Source organism: Myxocyprinus asiaticus, chromosome 34 (genome assembly GCF_019703515.2).
Source record: "Myxocyprinus asiaticus isolate MX2 ecotype Aquarium Trade chromosome 34, UBuf_Myxa_2, whole genome shotgun sequence".
Classification (NCBI taxonomy): Eukaryota; Metazoa; Chordata; class Actinopteri; order Cypriniformes; family Catostomidae; genus Myxocyprinus; species Myxocyprinus asiaticus.
In genome coordinates, this window is record NC_059377.1 from 19,970,331 (window position 1) to 19,990,167 (window position 19,837).

At 39.7% G+C, this 19,837-nt stretch overlaps 1 protein-coding gene across 3 annotated transcripts in view; it reads right to left on the reverse strand.

Moving 5' to 3' along the window:
* The window catches only part of LOC127425505 (collagen alpha-2(VIII) chain-like), an 81,784-nt gene that overhangs the window by 6,216 nt on the left and 55,731 nt on the right, over positions 1-19,837 (reverse strand). For all 3 annotated transcript variants that reach the window (XM_051671573.1, XM_051671572.1, XM_051671574.1), the window contains exon 2: positions 4,306-4,493. In XM_051671573.1, the coding sequence (XP_051527533.1) occupies positions 4,306-4,453 (148 nt within the window). In that variant the 5' untranslated portion in view covers positions 4,454-4,493. The remainder of the gene's footprint in view (positions 1-4,305; positions 4,494-19,837) is intronic.

Consider the following 19,837-nt stretch of genomic DNA (forward strand, 5'->3'; position numbering starts at 1 on the left):
TGCCTGGTTTCCTCCAGACATGACGCTTAGAATTGAGGCCAAACAGTTCAATCTTCATTTCATCAGACCAGAGAATCTTGTTTCTCACAGTCTGAGAGTCCTTTAGGTGCTTTTTTATGTGTCTCGCACTGAGGAGAAGCTTCCGTCTGGCTACTCTGCCATAAAGCCCAGATCGGTAGAGTGTTGCAGTGATGGTTGTCCTTCTGCAAGTTTCTCCCATCTCCACACACGATCTCTGGAGCTCAACCAGAGTGACCATCAGGTTCTTGGTCACCTCTCTTACCAAGGCCCTTCTCCCTGATTGCTCAGTTTGGCCGGCCGGCCAGCTCTAGGAAGAGTCCTGGTTGTTCCAAACTTCTTCCATTTAAGAATTATGAAGGCCACTGTGCTCTTGGGAACCTTCAATGCAGTCAAAATGTTTTTTAGCCTTTCCCAGATCTGTGCTTCCACACAATCCTGTCTCTGAGCTCTGGAGGAAGTTCCTTTGACCTCATGCCTTGGTTTTTGCTCTGATATGCATTTTCAGCTGTGAGAGCTTATATAGACAGGTGTGTACCTTTCCAAATCATGTCCAATCAATCGAATTTCCCACAGGTGGACTCCAATCAAAGTGTTGGTACGTCTCAAAGATGATCCAGAGAAATGAGATGCACCTGAGCTAAATTTCAAGTGTCATAGCAAAGGGTCTGAATACTTAAGTCAATGTGATATTTCAGTTTTTTTCTTTTTATTAAATTTGCAAAGTGTGGAGATGGAGGCGTGGCTGAGCGACGTCTGTGGAGAGTAAGGCCGGGAGGGAGAGCGGAAAGGATTGACACCTGTGGGAAATTACTTCTAACAGCTGTTTTGTGTTGCAGTGAGAGCTGGATAGGGATAAAAGGGCAGTCCAGACCACCGGAGGAGAGAGAGAGAGAGAGAGAGAGAGAGACGCACACAGCCGTGTTCATGTGTGTTCATTTGTTGTGCTGAAAAGCAAACCGTGTTGTGTTACGCTGAAAAGTGTTGAATAAAAGACTTACGCTGGACAGTTTACCCAGCCCTCGCTTCCTCCTTCACAAAGAGAGCTAGTGATCTGTCACACAAAGTTATCAAAAATCTAGTTTTTGCGAGTGTAGATTGATGTGAAAAAATAAATAATATAAAGCTTTTTAGTATAAGGCTGCAACATAACAAAATGTGAAAAAAATGAAGGGGTCTGAATACTTTCAGAATGCGTATATATCTACATACTGTATATTCTCTTTGTTCTCCATACCCAGGGCAGGATTTATTCGCTTCTATGATATTATGGCAATTGCATTAAGCTTATTTTGTACGTCTGTGAAATATGTTGTAAATAATTTAAATTGGGTAAACAGTTTGTAACATAGCCACCTCTCAAACCAACTCGTTGGAAGTCACAATATCAAGCAGGGCATTATTGCATCTTTTCCAGTGTCCACTAGATGGTAGTGAGTACACAGCATTTCTGCAGGAACGTCTTTGTGTAGGCTTGTTAGAAACTGGTTTGTCAGAATAATTTTAATCACAGAGTCCAAAAGTTTTGAAGTGATTTTACTGAATATGTTGCAGCATAACCTATGTGATAAAAAAGTATAGAAGAGTATTAAAAATCTTATCCTAAATAATAATCAAATAAAAAGTAATACCTTCATTTCTCTGCCAGTGGCAACCCAAAATTGCTCAAAAAACAAGAAAGCAATACCTTCCATGCATTTACATTATTCATTTTACTTTTCTGTTATTTGAATAGCATGGAGTATGTTGTTTTCATGACTCATTATTAAATTAAGAGGTAACTCGATGCATGACACAGCAGCAAAAGAAAAAAAAACTGTTCTTTGCACTGAGAAAAGTTACAAACTCACATGCACACTAGATAGCCGATGTATGTAAACAGCTACCAGATGCTGAGAGAAGGCAGCCTTTCAAACAAGCCAATCAAGGGCAATCTTTATCAGTAGACCAAAGACATGCCAAGATCTGGATGGTCATCAACAGAGAGAGGTAATCTATAAAGTTGGGTTCAAAAGTCTACAGGTGAAAGTGCTTCTATTTTGCATTTTTTTCTTTACAAATTACATTTTCATAACAATTTGAGTGAAACATTTCTGAATGAGAATCTTGTGTGCTTTGATGAAAGCAAAAACAAAAAAACCAAAAAAAAACTTTTGTACAAAGGTGGTTACATGGTTAATGTAAAAAAAACAAAAACAAATCATTAGTGTCCTAAAAATAAGGCAGAATCGTAAATATTTCATATTAATTTTAAATCTTCCCATGTTTTAATTAGATTCTGAATCCTAGATTTTTAATGTAGACTTTTGAACCCCACAGCATATACAGTATCTTGTTTGTTTGTTATATTGTTTATGATGATTCCAAATCTAAAAATGTTTTCATCATCAGATACTATTTCCACACATGTGACCTAAAGGAAATTCCACATTTTGTTTGATAGATAAGTTATCTGTCTATATCAGTAAAAGTCTTAGAATCTGACACCTGATAAATCTATTAAATCTAATAGGTGAGTGAAATAAGCGGCCCAGAATGTTCTAATCTTTAAACGTTATACAATTATCTTCCACTTTATCTTTTCCAGTTCATCTCTCTTTACATGTGAAACAGAGAACTCCTAACATCAGCAAATGACTAAGACTGAAAGAGTGCTTTCCATCTGACACCTGCCCTGGCTTTCTCATCAGTCCCAGGCTCTTTTTACCTCTCCTTTTTCTTTCAAACACAATTTCACGCCCACCTTTCCCTTTGATTCGCTCCCTGGCAGCCTCAGCTTTGGAGTATATGGACCTGTGATATGCTGCTCCAATGGGATGTGACTTCAACCCACCCTGTCCCTCTCTCTTCTCCTCTTTCTCCTTCTCTGACATACTCACATTGCCCTCTCATATATCATAGAGGGGAGAGGAGACACTGAATGGCAATCCGTTCTTGTCCTCTCTCATTGTTCATTTTCAGTGCTCTTAGTCTGACAAATTTCTGGCTCAACTCTCTAAGTCTTTCTGCGCCTGGAGAATCTCAGTTACTTGAGCTGAAAACATAAGAATTGGAATATGTGCCCATGTTGGGCATTGTCATCCATGTGGCATTCTATGGACTGTGGATGATTTCAAGAACTTCGAATTTCACCTTAACCATAGACAATTTTCCACCATCGGGCCGAACAGTTCTCGTTGTGAAACCGTGCCGTTGTGTGCTGATTACAGTTTCTTTTTCCACTGTGGTGCCTGAATGTTGGCGATGGCGTGAGAGGTAACACTGGAGGGAGTGCGCTATGGAGGATGATCGCATATTCCAGTTTTTAGGACTGCTTTCCCCCCCTAGTTTTAAGACACGTCCCATGTTGCAAAAAGGAAAGCAAAGAGAAAAAGGCGAGAGGTTTACCATCATATGCTGAGGCATGCCACAATGAGTAATATAATGATATATTATATGAGTTTTAATAAGCTAGCTAGCATAATCTACCTTCCTGGTGAAAAAGGCATGTAGAAAAATAATGTAATATACTAGTTAAACTGTCATCATAAAATCATGAAGATGCACTGAACATGCACAATTTTTTCATTACATTTTAGTATCCTTACCATAGCAGACTTTGCCAGCTACCTAGAAACAAATGAGTTACCTTGGCATTGGCAAATTGACAATGGTGAGTCACCACGTTCTAAAGCAATTTCACCAGCACATTTGAGCATGGTTAGCTAACCATGCAGAGAAATCCAGGCAGAGAACGGTTTGTAACCATGCTTAAGTGGAAATGCTACTGGAACCGTTCCTCACCGTGCCCAGAACCGTGTGGCCTGAAGGTGGATAAGAGGCTTATGGCAGAATACTGTAAAATGGTACTGTTATTTAAAGGTGAAGTGTGTAATTTCTGTGCCACTCGCATCACCAAGCGGAACTGCGAAAATAATGACAGGTCAGAGCACTTCCCCGTTTGTCATTGGTTTGACAAACAGATACTACCACCCCAATCTCATGCCTTTGGTTGAAGCAGTGTTGCTATGTAGGGGTAATTGGGATGCTCAAACAAACATAGAAATGTTTTGATGGAGTCACAATGTTTATACTTTTGGGTAAATCAACCAACAAATGGCTTACTTATAGATGTCTCTGGATATTAAGCTGGGATAGGAAATAGGATTTCCTAAGAAAAAATTCCATCACCTTTGAAGGTACAAAATATGCTGTGAAAAATCACTGACAGGACTTTGACCACACATAATGAGAGTCATGTAATTTGTTCTGGTGCGAAGGATTTTGTTAATCCTTACCAACACTTACCAAGATACTGGCCCTTTCCTTCTCTGAATGGTGGCCCAACAGGTCCCTTCATCATGGGCTGCACGTATTTCATCTGAGGCATGGGGGCGTAACCTCCACCCAGGACATGATTCACCAGTGTTAGCAGGACAAAGGGCAGTGCCAGCATTGTCAATGATCCTTGGGGTTACGAGTTTCCAAACTGAAAACTGAGAGAGATAAAGATCATTTATTAACACAGTAAGGTTAATGGTTTTTCCTTTTTTGGTTCAAAATTTGCCTTTACTTCACTATTTTACATAATATTCTTTTCAAAAAGCCAGTTTTGTATAACATCTCAAGAGGTCCTATCATATAATTTTATTATTATTTTTGTTCTCTCCCTGAGATCCACTTATATAGATGATCATGTATTGATGATCGCTCTGACATCAGAAAGTTAAAGGGACAGTTCCCCCAAAAATGAAAATTCTCTCATCATTTACTCACCGTCATGCCATCCCAGATGTGTATGACTTTCTTTCTTCTGCTGAACACAATTAAGATTTTTAGAAGAATATCTCACCTCTGTAGGTCTATACAATGCAAGTGAATGGTGATCAGGCATTTGAAGCTCCAAAAAGCAGATAAAGTCAGCATAAAAGTAATCCTTAAGACTCCAGTGGTTTAATCAATGTCTTCTAAAGTGATCCAGTTGGTTTTGGGTGAAAATATTACTCCTTTTTCATTGTACATATTACCATTGCAGTCACTAGGCACAATCATGATTTCAAGCTCGATTACACTTCCTAGTGCTTGATGCATGAGCAGAGCACTAGATGGCGCTAAAGGAAGTGTAATCGAGCTTGAAATCATGATCGTCAAGGAGCCTGCTGTCAAGATATACAATGAAAATGGTCTGTAATATTTTGGTCTGTTCTCACCCAAAACCAAATGAATCACTTCAGAAGACATCGATTAAACCACTGGAGTCTGATGGTTTATGTTTATGCTGACTGTTGTTTTTGCTTTTTGGAGCTTCAAAGGCCTGATCATAATTCACTTTCACTGTATGGACCTACAGAGCTGAGATATTCTTCTAAAAATCTTCGTTTGTGTTCTGCAGAAGAAAGAAAGTCATACACATCTTAGATGGCATGAATGTGAGTAAATGATGAGAGAATTCTCATTTTGTGTTTTGTAGTTTAGTTTTGAAAGATGTTTTTTTTTTCATACTGAGCAGCAAAAGTTCCGAAAGTTTCAGTTTGTTTTCAAAGTACATCAAGCTCTTTAAATTGAAAAGATAAATGTTTTTAGAGCACCAAAGGCTGTACGAATGCTTTAAAGGAACCACGCCAAAGCAATCAGGCATCAGCAACTTGCTACATACTGTTCTTATCCACCTCCACTTATAAATCAAGTTCTTTACTGTTCTTTACCCACATTTTTTTTTTTTTTGGATACCGTGATCAAGCATTTGACGTTTCGAAAACTCCCTTTACTTGTTTGTGTTGGCTTTATCAATGTGGTTAGCTGGTTTTTATAAATAAGTCCAACGCCAGTCAGCATTACTGCCAGCAGGTGTAATGTTGAGTGAGAGTGGCATACATCAACAGCTCTCCTTGTGCTAGCCTAATCAGTGATGCCTGGCATGGGACTGAACATATGAAAGCTCATCTCAACTACCACATGGGCAACAAAACACTGAGAAAATAACCCTAAAGACTAGTCAAAAAAGGAGAAGCAAAAGGAAAGCCCTTCACGTTAAACTTCAGATACAAAATATTATTTTTGGCCTTGTTTCAATACTTCATGGAAACTTGGGTTCATGCATAGTTTTTTGGTGTAGACAAGCAGACTTGTCAGAGGTACATGGTTTCATTCTGGGGCCTGCAAAGATGCTTGCAATAAGAGCCAGCAGGGTCTTCCTACACGGCTGGCTGTCAGACGGGTCACTGGGTAGAGTTATTGAACCCATCTAGGTTCAAGCCCGGTCGGAGAGGTAAGACTGCCAAAGCCTAGGTAAGGCTCCGTGCCCCAATGTTTGGCTGTTTGTTTAACCAGTCATTCCCCAAGACATCTGCAGCTGTTTGCTTTAATTTACTGCCGGAAGGAATGATAATTTCATCCTCATGTTACTCGCACCAAATATTTACACAGATCTGATCAGGTGCATGGGAGGGACCACTGGCTCAGGGGAGAGGGGTGGTGATGGCATCACATTGGGTTCTAACAGGCTGCTCTTATCCACATTCCCATTTTCAGGCCTATACACTCAGGCATAACCAGTTGCCATGGATGTATATTTTTTGCACCTGTTTTGATAACTTCTAGATCAGTGGCTCACATACGTTTTTGCTTCAGGACCCAAATTTTACATTTGATATGAAGTGGTGACCAAACAAGGCACCCAAACATGTTAATCCTTTTTGCAATGCAAGTCTACAGACCCAACCCACCCCTCACCCCCATGTTTTATTGTGTGCCTGTCAATTCCATTTACTTAAAAAAAGAAATAGCAACCTCTCCTTAACAAGCTGCATGATCTGTTCTACTGTTCTAGACAAATTTCCTCGTAGATGAGTCTTTTGCTCTGACTGAGATGTGGTTCATTGATTGAAATGTCTCCCAGTCCTTCATCTGAGCTCATAGTATTCTCCACAGAGTTCTAAACCTGTGAAGCTTAAGGGACAGATTTTCTTAAATTCTGTCTAAAAGCACATGGACATCCTATCGTGGCCTTCACAGTTCACAGACTTTGGTTTGCTGTTTTCAGTGGACCTGGCCAAGCCAAGACACATTCATAACCTACCTCACTTCCTTTTTCAATGTGGTGTGGCAGCTGAACTCTCCCTTTCGCAACCACAGGTTTAAACACACAAAAACTCACTAGTCAGTCTCACTGTATCTACAAGCACTTTCTCCACAGAGCCACAGCTCAGCAAGAGCCTCTTTAAACCCTAACCAAGTTAAAAGTATAAACCAATTTCCCAGTTTAAACAGCTAGGGGCTCTTTTAAGGACCCTTTGAATGGTCAGGACACATTAAAATAAATAGTTCACTCAAAAATGAAACTTCTGTCATCATTTACTCACCCTCACATCATTCCAAACCTGACATTTTTTTTCTTCTGTGGAACACAATGGAGAAGAGAGAAATTTTGAAGATTTTGTTTCCCATGTTCTTTGCCATGCAATACATGCATGAACGGGGACTTAATCTGTAAAGCTTAAAGGAATAGTTCAAATAAAAATGTAAATTCTGTCATTATTTACTCACCATATTTACTCACCACTTGTTAATGATGTTTCAAACCCATATTAATTTCCTTCTTCTGCAGAACACAAAAGGATATATTTCAAAGAATGTTGCTAATTTTCATACAATGGCAGTGGATAGTGCCTCACTTTAAAGCTAAAAAAGCATGCAAAAGTGTCATCGAAGTAGTCAGTGTGACAGGTATCATATTCCAAGTCTTCTGAAGACATTGGATAAATTTGTATGATGAACTGACTGAAATTTAAATTGTTTTTCACTCTTAAATCAAATCAAATCAAATCAAATCATTAATCAACAAAGCATTCAGAGCTCAAATCATGAATGGCAACACAGCAATAACATCAAAACTTGTTCTTGCATGTCTCATGACCAAACATCAAGACACAATAACCAATGAGGTTTGATGTTATTGATGGGTTTGGATTGGTGGGTTTAGAATGACATAAGGGTGAGTAAATAATGACAGAATTTTCAATTTTGCATGAACTATTCCTTTAAAAAGGGATGCAAAAGCACCATAAAAGTATCATAAAAGTGGTTAATATGACTCATGCACTATATTCCAATTCTTCTGAAGAAATACTATAGCTTTATGTGAGAAACACAAAAATTTAGCCTAAAGGCCCAATGTAATTCTGGAGAAGTTATTCTTTGTTCTTCGCTCAGGGGTAAGAAGAAGTTCGAAACAGCCGAGTAATGGTATACTGTTTGCGAACAATCAGATAACAACTACACCGCTGTGGCAGGCATTTAGAGGAGCATTTAAATATGAGGACGCTACATGTGAAACCTAAATTAATGTGACATTAAAATGTGTTATCAATGACTTTATGCCTCATTCTATGAGTAGAATTCATTTGAGGTCAGTAAAAGAAGCTGTTTTAACCATTTGATGATGATTTAAAGTAATATATATGCAGTAGACAATGCTAAATTTGTCTTGTTTACATTCTGAATTCATGATGCTAATGTGCTAACACGCTATACGTGGCCATAATATGCACCGGTTACACTCTGTTATTGTAATTATGATGACACTGATACTGCAAAGATAGGTGTATAAAAGAGTGTTAATGTGCAGGATACAGACAAAAGAATGATGATAAGAGAGACATATCTTGCACTGGGCAGATGTGTGAATGGCTTTCGCTGCAGATGGCCCATGAGTGAATGGGCACCTGAGCGTATTTGAGTAGATTTGATTCCTTCTGTTGACTAATTAAACAAAACAAAAAAAATCACATGACATGGTTGTAACAAGGTTCGAGGAATGAGGAAGCGGGAGATGGTGAATCCAACTCAAAGGTACATTTATTTACACACACAAACTCGTTCATATTTCTGCGTAACGGTGAAGCTTCATATATAAACACTCAAAACTGAATGGCAGTGCCAACACACATGAAGCTTGTCAGCTGGTTCTCTCTCCCCCTCACTCTGAGGCCTGGCCCCTTTTATTTCCCCCTTCTCTCACTGTGAACAAAGAAACAGCAATTACCAGCAATTCATCTCAGGTGAAAACCCTTACCGCTTCCTCTCGACTACACCCTCGCCTCCACACAATCCCACCACCCGACTCAGGCTGGGGGAACTGTCTGGCCTGCCCACTCCCACCCCCCCCCCCCCGCTTTCTGGAGAGGAAGCCTGCGACAGCCATCTGCGCCCCCAGCCTGTGGACAACCTCGAACTTAAATGGCTGGAGTGCCAGATACCAACGGTTGATCCGGGTGTTGGCATCTTTCATACGGTGGAGCCATTGGAGCGGGGCATGGTCCAAATAGAGGGCGAATGCTTGTCCCAACAAATAATAGCAGAGAGTGAGGACCGCCCACTTGATGGCCAAGCAATCCTTCTCTATGGTGCTGTACTTTGTCTCTCATAGAGAGCTTCCAACTAATGTACAGCACCGGGCGCTACTCCCCCCTCTACCACTTGGGACAGTACCGTCAACACGAGGCATTGGATAACCATCAAATTTCGACACCACGTTAACTTTCCTATAATCCACAAAGAACCGAACCGAGCCATCGCTCTTAGGTGCTAGAACCACCAGTCTGGCCCAATCACTGTGGGATTCTTCTATTACCCCCATTTCGAGAATGGCCTTTAATTCTTCCTGTATTACCTGTTTCTTGTGTTCAGGTAAGCGGTAGGGATGACTACGTACTTTGTCTCGATGTGGTGTTTTATGAGATTAGTGTGGCCGTGGAGAGGCGAGAACACGTCAGAAAAATTATTTTGCAACCTGGCAACCTCCGTATGTTGTGATGGCGAGAGGTGGTCTCCACAAGGGACCGGGGTGAACTGATTGGCATTTAGATTCACCTCTGGTCCGAGCTCCTCCCTCTCTGGAACTACCGTCACCAAGGATATGGGGACCGCCTCTCTCCATGGTTTTAGTAGGTTTAGGTGGTAAATCTGATGTGCCCCACCCCTATCCATATGCACTACCTCATAGTTGACTTCCCCAACTTGCTGTGTGACCTCAAAGGGCCCTTGCCCCTTTGCGAGCAATTTCGAGCTCGATGTGGGCAGCAATACAAGTACTTTATCTTCTGGTGCACCCGTAGCCGAGCTCCCCTGTTATACAGCCGTGACTGACGTTCTTGCGCCTGTAGCAAATCCTCCTGTGATAGACGCCCCGATATGTGGAGTTTTGCTCTCAGGTCAAGAACATTTCAATTTCATTTTTGCTCTGTGAAGGTCCCTCCTCCCAATTTTCCTTCATGACGTCTAACATGCCACAGGGCTTATGACCATATAAGAATTCAAATGGTTCATCCAGTGACACCGGTCGGTGGCACTGGACCCACTTGGCCATCCCCTTCGGCAACCAGGAGAAGATCTGCTCATGCACCACCAGGTTGATGACATCCTTGGCATCGCTGTCCTCCTCGGTGACCCACCGCTGGCAGGCATCACGGAGCTGCTGGGCAAAGGCAAACGCGCGGCCGACCTCGCTCAGCATTATGGAGTGGAAATGCTGCCGGTGTTCTTCTGGGCTGGAAGCCCAGGAGGTTGGCGACCGGAAGATGTTGTGCCACAATCTGGGCTTCTCTGGTCAGCAGTGGCAGAAGATGGACCGCCCAATGTTCCGGCGGCAATATCAGAGCTTTGGATGTGTGCTCAAAGAGCTCAAGGTAGGCCTCCATATCATCTTGAGGCCCCATCTTGGTGAGCAACATGTGGGGGTGCGCTGCTGCTGGGGATGAGGAGGCCACCCCCTCCTGAGGTACTAAGCTCCACAGCACCTGCCTGTCCTCCTCCTGGACCCAAAGGAGCACCTCAAAGTGCTGTTGCTGCTCTCTCCGAAGCTCCATAAGGGCCCGGTGTTTGCCCTGGTGGATGCTGGCAAGGGACCTGAAGAGTTCCTCCAGCGGTGACGACTCCATGACAGCATATCCTTCCTCTATTCCTGGGTTTCAGCACCAGTGTAACAAGGTTCGAGGAATAAGGAAGCAGGAGACGGCGAATCCAACTCAAAGGTAAATTAATTTACACAAACAAACTTGTTTTCTGCGTAATGATGAATCTTCATATATAAGCACTCAAAACTGAATGGCAGTGCCAACACACACAAAGCTTGTCAGCTGGATCTCTCTCCCCCTCACTCTGAGTCCTGGCCCCTTTAATTTCCCCCGTCTCTCACTGTGAACAGAGAAACAGCAATTACCAGTGTTGGGCCTCATATGCTCAGATAGGAAACAAAGGCAGGCCTACACACAGTCATAAAGCCTGACTGAGGCCTGTAGGAACACTCAAAGCCTGATAACACAAACAGCGCCAAAAATCAAACAAAGGGAGTCCAAACAGACTACAGATCCCATCAAGCCTTGCTCACTTTTACACCTAGGTGTGAAATTCTGAAGGATCGTACTCTCAACTCCTATTGGATGAAATGCACGACAGAACGTGCCCCTCAACCATGATGTCATCGAGAGTATAAAACCCCGGAGATTCCTCCTAAGCCTGGCTTCCAGTGACAGTATTTGCCACGTCTGATTGTTGATTTGAAGGATTAATAAGCTAATGTTGATTCTAATCAATCTTCTATTGATTTTAATAGTGAATAATTATCTTTGATAGGATTTAGCTGTCGGCCTCAAAGTAGTTGGAGCTTTAGGTCACACCTACCAATGGTGTGGACCAAAGGCAGTAAGAATTTGTTTAGCAGCCAGTAAGAAGTTTTCCTAAAAGTTTGCCCGCTGTTACGAACCACCGAAACAAACTCAAAAATACCTTCTTTTTGGCCAGATTTTGTTCTAAATGATGTCAAACCTGTTCGTTCTTCGATTTCATATGAAGTATATTTGGGCCTTATGTCTGAAAATGTTTATATTCACCGTAGTTTTTCTTGGTGCAAAGATGAAAGTTCATGAGAGAATTAGTGGTGTTCGGTTTGTGAATTAATCTTTCTTTTCACAAAGAAGGTTTTGATTCGGTTCATGAATCAAACTAATTTGGTTCTGGAGTGCATTGAGTGCATTGACTCAATGATCCGAACTAACATTTCTCCTTTTTTATTCCACAGAGGGAAGAAAGTCATATGGGTTTAGAATGTGTGTAAATGATGACACAATTTTCAATTTTGGATGAACTATCCATTAAAAAAAAATTGACAGTTAACAACATAGTCTGTGCCTGTGTAGCATCAGTGGAAACAAAAACAAAAGTATGGTGCACAGTGAAACATGGCAGAGCAAATGTCCATGTAGAACCACATCTGCAATGAACCTGGTCCAACAGCAGTTCCAGCAAAAAACAGACAGAAGAGGGCTCAGTCCTGCTGTGTTTTCCCAATCAGTAGGACTCCAAACAGGCCACTGTGTGCCTGTTAGCTTTGCCTAATTCACTGTGGTTCACTGGCTTTTTTCTCTTTTATCATTTTTGTTTTTATTGTTGTTATTATTACTGGAATTTAGGCTCAGGGCTCCGCTGGTCTCCGGCAGGACAATTTTAGGCTTTGCTCTGGCCTTGGAGCCATCCTATCAAAGTGTAGTGTGATTTATTTTTTTTTGCCACTGTGAGCACATAGCTTTGTGGTTATCATCTTATTTTACTGCCGTGTAAGGATGTGCAGTCTCAAAAACCATGAGCAAGCCTGTGTAATTAGTCACGTCTGCGTGAGCATCTGTGTTTGCGCTCGCAAAGAAATACTTGCTTCCTCCTAGTTCTCACATGTAGCCATTTCCCCCTCCAGGAAAAACATGATCACAAGTCAGAGAGAAAGCAGGGAGGCCAAGAGAGAGAAAGAGAAAAAGACAGACCGACATAGGCAAAAACAGAGCAATGGCCAGCTTGGTTAGTCGCTGAATAGTTGGCTGTCATTGGTTGAGGAGGTGGGGGCGAGCTATTCTTGGGGGTTGTGGTATTATGGAGAGGGTAATTTAGACATCCTTAACCGTGTGCCCTGCTCTGAACAGCCATCTTAACACTCAAAACGATCAAAATCAGACATTACCCTTGTTCCACATGCCGGTACAATCTGTTTATCTAATGTTTTTCTTGAAAACCTCTGCAGACACAGTAAAAAAGTCTCACGCAATCTGTCTGGCCAAGTGCTCAGCCGTGCATGCAGACACACTCACAAACTCTGTGTTTACAGCATACAGCTGAGGTCTAAAACACAGATATGCACACAATGATGGGTGACTGCCAAACGTCTGTAATGCAAAAAAACTAAGGAGCTTTGAGTAACTAAAGCCATTCACAACAATTGAAGGTAAAGCCTTCCAAAAATCAATAAAAAAAGACCAATCTGGCAAACAGTGATGATGGTTTATCTAAAACATATTTATAAAAGGGGAACTGAAATCACTTGCACAGAAGAACTTACGGTAATAGCTACCAAAATTCAAAACAGAAAAGAAAATTGTTTTTACAACAGAAAGGGAAGTATTCACCCCAAGTCCATGGGACATTACACACTTTGGCTTTTCCATAGTAAGACAGACCTCAAATCAGAAAATAACAAAATAATAATTCACCAAGACCAAAAACAAACAGTAAAAGTAAAACTATATGATTCACCTCTAACCAGACATGTGAAACTCAATCAGAGAGTAGAATGTTCTCACACAAGCCCTTTTACGAAAACAGGAAAATAAGAAAAAAAAACAAAAAACACATTACCTTTTGCTAGAACACTTACTCATACTGCATGTTACTAAGCAGTAATTTAGGTAAAACAAATCGGCCACTGCAGGGGCCTGAGCGACTCGAAGTTAATCTTTAAAAACAACATGGTAGGTCAGGTTGTAACCAGGACACCAAAACTGAGAGCCACAAGTAAATATTTCAAAAGCAAGCTATTCCCACTTTAAAACATATGGCTGATGTTTGAGAAATGTACACTTTATTCGTCCACTAAAACACACACTAACAGCCACAGGGTCCAGTGGAAGCCTTCTCAGATGGAGACAGTGGAAGCTCATAAGGCACCATAGAAACAACAAAGAAGAGCTTTAAATCAATGTACTTGCCATAAACACACATGCCCACTTGATCTTTTTCTCACTCTTGGCTCCGAACGTCAACAAACACAACAAAATTTATTTATGACATCAGAGGCATGATAAGTTAAAGGAAAGTGTGTCTGTGTGTGGTATGCGTGTGTGTGTGTGTTTGCACAGTACAGGCGCATGTCTGTTTGATAGACACCATGCTTACTGAGTCAGTGAGAGAGGAGGAAATTGGGTCTGAGAGTTTTATTTCATAAATCAACTTTTCAGCATGAGTTAAATCTCAGGAGGGTCTGAATGGTGCTTAACCTGTAACAGCCTTCCCGTCCTATATCACTCCCTTGACTATTAGGCTACCTTGTTGCAGGGCTGGCACTAGCTATAGGCAGACTAGACAATTGCCTAGGGCCTCCGCATTGCCAGGGGGCCTCCAAATTATATTTGAACTTGTTAGGCCAGGGCTGTGCATGATAAGTTTAATTTCTAGCGCTTGGAAAATCCACAAATGGATTTGTCTGATAATGCTATTATCAGCATTGGAACAAATAACTAAATGAGTCTGATGTGTACTTTGCTATCACGAAAGCACTCAAACTTTATGCATTGACATGATGGATGTGTTGTCAGGGTCGACGTAATGTTCCCACTGCACTGCGCTGTGTTCAAGAGCCGTGAAACAAATTTTTTGCACTGCACGGAAAAAAAAAAGAGCAGCATTAAATGAAGGGAAATGAAATACAAAGCAAGATACTGTTCTGTTTTCCCGCAATTCTGTGAGTATCTAGATGATTGAGAAACACGATATGATCTATTCCTCTATAGACTATTCATATTAGTGGTCGACAGATAAAGGGTTTTCAGTGGTCTATTCTTAAACCAGTACAATATATGTTAATAAAACACATATATATATTATTATATTAGTGTTTACAAAGCAGGAAATACAATTTTATTCTCTTTGATGTGCTGGTGTTTTAGAAATGATATAGTTTATTGTAGATTTATCGTAATTTATTTTGCACTCCCTTGTGTTTAAGTTGCTGTAGCTACTTGTAAAAAACTAAACAGTCTCAGACAGCATGCCAATGGAAAACCCACAGACTATTCACGGCATGATGCATATTGCAACAAAAATGGCAAGAACTGGAAGAAAATCCATTTTGATTGGCTTGCTGCAATACAACTCTTGTGAGACAGGGGTTCATAGGTTTTCATCAGTTAAAAAGGAAACAAAGTTTCGTTTAGAGGTTACCAGGCTGCCACAATGAGCACCTTTGAGGAAGAACTAGTCAAAAAAACAATTTAATAATTGATTAGATTTGCCAAAGCTTTAAAAGTTTTTGGCATTGAGTCTTTGAAAAAAATTATACTGTTTGAAGCAAATTATGTGATTATGTGATGATTTGAATCAGCTACCACAGTAATTACATAAAATTAAATAAAATAGCCAGAAGTAAAACTGATGTTTACATTACTGCTCTAACATATTACATTCTATTAGCTTCCAAATCAGAAATATGTTTTGTGAGGGGAGGGGGGCCTCCAACATTAATTTTACCTAGGGCCTCTTAATGTCTAGAACCAACCCTGCCTTCTTGAAACTGTTGAGCACTGAGTAAACATTTGTGAATATGGTGCACATTTGGAACACACTAAACTCATTAGATTTTTTTTTTGGAACTTGATTGATGCAAACCAAAAGATGAGATTATTCATAAAAAGTGGAATTAAAAACATGGTAAAAACTCGGGATGTGCACGGACAGTCAACATTCGGTTAACCGTTCAACGTGCCACCTTTCGAATACTAAAATCACTATTCGGTTATTCTACATGTAAAATAAACGTCTTTGACTCCACTCAAACTCGATGAGTTCTGTTTTCTGGCCGGGTTGGGTCAGTTTTTCAAGTATAGGGCCAGTTAGGGGCTGTTCAAACATGTTTTTGTGTGCATCTGAGCTGTTTTTCTATATAATCTTAACACACGCTGGATCAACATCTTTAACCTTTGTGCTGAATCGAACAGTTTTTTCTGTCAGCATCTTGCGCACATTTGTACACACTTTTTAAAGTTAAAAAGAACTTATTTTTTACCGAACAACAATTCAGCGCTTGATAAACAGTAAGACAGTAAAGTGTTTTTTTCCCCCTTTTGCTCTGGTGTGCATATTTACATACAATAATTAGACAAGTTCAATCCCATTTGCTTTTAAACCATTTAAAAATCATAGCACCCCAAAAAGGCTATTTAAACGCATTGGTGTAACTCCACGCACATGACAATACTTGTGTTCGCTGCCTCACGGAAATGTGAACCTGCCCGGGCAGAATGCATATACAGTTGAAATTAAACAGTTGAATTCTATATTAATGTGTCAAGCTGCGATGCTACTGATGTTGCCAACCGTAAACAACCTACAATTGCACTGTGTTTACACTGGAAACGAGAGGTATGTTGCATCAAAACGAAATGAAAATCGTGTAACGTCATTTTGAACAAAATCTGAACAAAAAGAAGGTGTTTTTGAGTTTGGTGTGGTTGTTCGAAAGCTTGCCAACGTGAACTTTTTATCGGCTGTTAAACACCTTACTGCCATTGGTCCACGTCATTGATGGGTGTGACCTGGTGCTCCACCTCCTTTGATGGCATCATATTTTAATGGTTAATTTCTTCACTTAGCCAAGATCAGTCTACATGAACAGGCTGGCGTGCAGAGTTGCCGAGGTGGTGCAAACTTAACTTCATCTGTACAATCGTTCGTGTAGAGACATTTGTCATGAAAAAGTCTACAAAAGTCTATAAAATAGAATAACCAACCCTCAGCCAACCCCCACTCTTAAAAAAGATAATTTAATATATATAATTTATATGATATTTACAAAATAATATATGTAAATGGTAAATAGTAAATTTGACAATTTAAAAATACAAAAAGTGTCTTTAGAAGTCAATACATTGTTTTATTTCCATTTCATTGGACATAAGGAAATGTATGCATGGTCAGGAGGCATGAAGTTTCTTTTTTTTTATTAATCACAATAAATTATCTACCACTAGGAATATGACGCACAAGTTACATGGATTACATTTGGGTTCTTTTTAAGTTTTAAAAGAATATTCTGGGTTCAAAACAAGTTAAGCTCGATGGACAGCATTTGTGTCATAATGCTGATTACCACAAAAATACATTTTGAATTGTCCCTCTTTTTCTTAAAAAAAAAGAAAGCAAAAATGGAGGTTACAGTGAGGCACGTATAATGGAAGTGAATGGTGTCCATTTTTGGAGGAATTAAAGGCAGAAATGTGAAGCTTATTATTTTATAAAAACTCATGTAATATGTGAGCTATAAAGTTCTTTAAATTGTAATTTTTACAGTCATTTTAGGGTTTTAGGGTTTGTTGACATTACATCGTCATGACAACAATTTAGTAAAATTGGCTATAATTTTAAACAGAAAAGGTTAGCAAGTGATTCGAATCACACTAAAATGTTATGTTAATATCATGTTAACATGCACATTGTTTATGTCTTGTGGCTATACTTTTGAAACAGTGAGTATTTTAAAGTTCAAAAATTGGCCCCATTCACTTCTATTGTAAGTGCCTATAAGTAACCCAGATTTTTGCTTTTTTTAAAGAAAAGGAGGGGCAAGTCAAAATAAATTTTTATGGTAGTCAATATTATGCAGCAAATACTGTCAATTGAGCTTAACTTCTATTGAACATGGAATATTCATTTAAACTATCCACTGCCATTGTATTAAAAAGACAGACCGAGATATTCATTTAAACATCTACTTTTGTGTTCTGCAGAAGAAAGAAAGTAATATGGGCTTAGAACGACATGAGGCTGAGTAAATTATGACAGACATTATGACCTCCCACAAGGAATCCATTTTTATTTCATCTCTAGAGGCCACGGTCATACTCAAAAACCCTCCAGCACATTGCACGTTGACGTTTACATTTGATGATATTCGATTGTTCCGAAAGCTGTTATTGACGCCTTTAATCAGCACAATGATAAATCATTCAAAATTAACTTTCTCTGATCGTATGGAGTATTAATGGCCTCCGTCACCTACCATGACCAGAAAGGATATTAAAAGGAGTTTTCATGATATTGTTTTTTTTTTTTTCTGAGTTTTCTCAGACATGTTAACCTATAGAGCGGTCTCAAAAGCAGACCAGTAATCTGTGACAACATTTAACAGAACTGTACAATAAACCATCCATTTAATGCTGTCAGGGTCCTGCTGAGGCGTGACTTAAGCTTTTTAGTCCATGACAAGACCAAGACCATAAAAATATGATTTGGAGACTGAGTCCAGTCTTGAGTACTACAGCACTGCTCTGAAGATTTCATAGTAGATTAAGTAGCAGTGCAGCACTGCCGCTGAATACCGAAGAAAACATTGCAGAGAATATGTTTCTCTCAGGTAGTTCAGATGAAGCTCCCTCTATCTGCACCCTGAGGAAATGACACAGTACATAACACACCATTCATCTTAGCTGTCTCACTTTTTTGGCTATGCAAATTATCCATGTGCCTTCTGTAGTCCTGGGAATACAGCAATGTGTTTTCTTGCACACGCACATTTCTTCATAGACACACACATGTAGCATGCACATGGAGTGACCGTTTAGGTTTCTCGAGCAGAGCTATTAGCACAGGTGCTGTTACAGCTTGGGTTATTATGGAGAAAAGACTTTCTGTCTAGGTTTAATCAGGAATTGGCCACTAGGGTATTTGGGGTGCCTTATCTGAGACCATACTAATAACAGTTTAGGGAATGGTAATAGTGGAGCAAACATATGTTTTATTATACCCTCTGTTTTTTACTCTTTATCTCTTTTTAAATATCTAAACTCTCTTTTTTCAGATTTAAAGCTTTAAACAAGGGTTTAAATTTCCAAAGCAGAGGTTAACATTATATTCACACAAACACATATTATTTACTTTGAATGTCATGTTATTACTACATACTTTTGTGTACATTAAGTCAATTGTAAAAATTCAAGAGAAAGGCTAACTGCCTAGAAAGTATAGGGATTGGTAGGTGTTTAATTTGTACTTAAATTCTGGGTGGACTCTTGCAAAATGTGTCCCTAATTTAGTCATAAGTCTAGTTATTCTGTTTCTACTTTGTTTTGTGTACAGTAACAGGGAAGCCTGTTTTCATTTCTGTCCATGTTTGCCTGGCTTTATGCTAAGAATATGTTCATTAGGTGTGTACATGGTCAAGACTCCATAGTTCAGGACTGGTCACAGAAGATGATAGTTTGCCTGTATAATCTTATGAGGAAATTGTGTTATAATTTTCTCTATTTTGTTAGAATTTCAGCATAATGCCTTAATGATTTCTAATTTTGTGTTGTCATAATTTTATTTGGTCTGAATTTCTAACCCAGGTCTCTGTCATATATGTTGGCTTGTAAAAATAGCCCCTGGCCTAACTAGCTCGGGCATCTCTAGTTAGGTTGGGGCCTTGTAGTGGAAGGTCGGTGTGTTGCTTTGTTTTAGGTGATATTTGGAACATAATGCCTTGACCTGTTAAGTACCAGATATATATTGATCTTTTCCCTCTTAATTTTCATTACCTAATCAACAAACTATTTAATATTTTAGGCCCTCACGATGGAAAACAAATTCAAACATTTGAGTTAAACATATTGAAGATTTTAAAGGGTGTGTTCACCCAAAAATTACAAGTATCTCATAATTTACTCACCCTCATGCCATCCCAGATGTGTATGAATTTTCTTACTTCTGCTGAACACAAACAAATCTATTTAGAAGAATATCTCAGCTCTGTTGGTCCTTTCAATGCAAG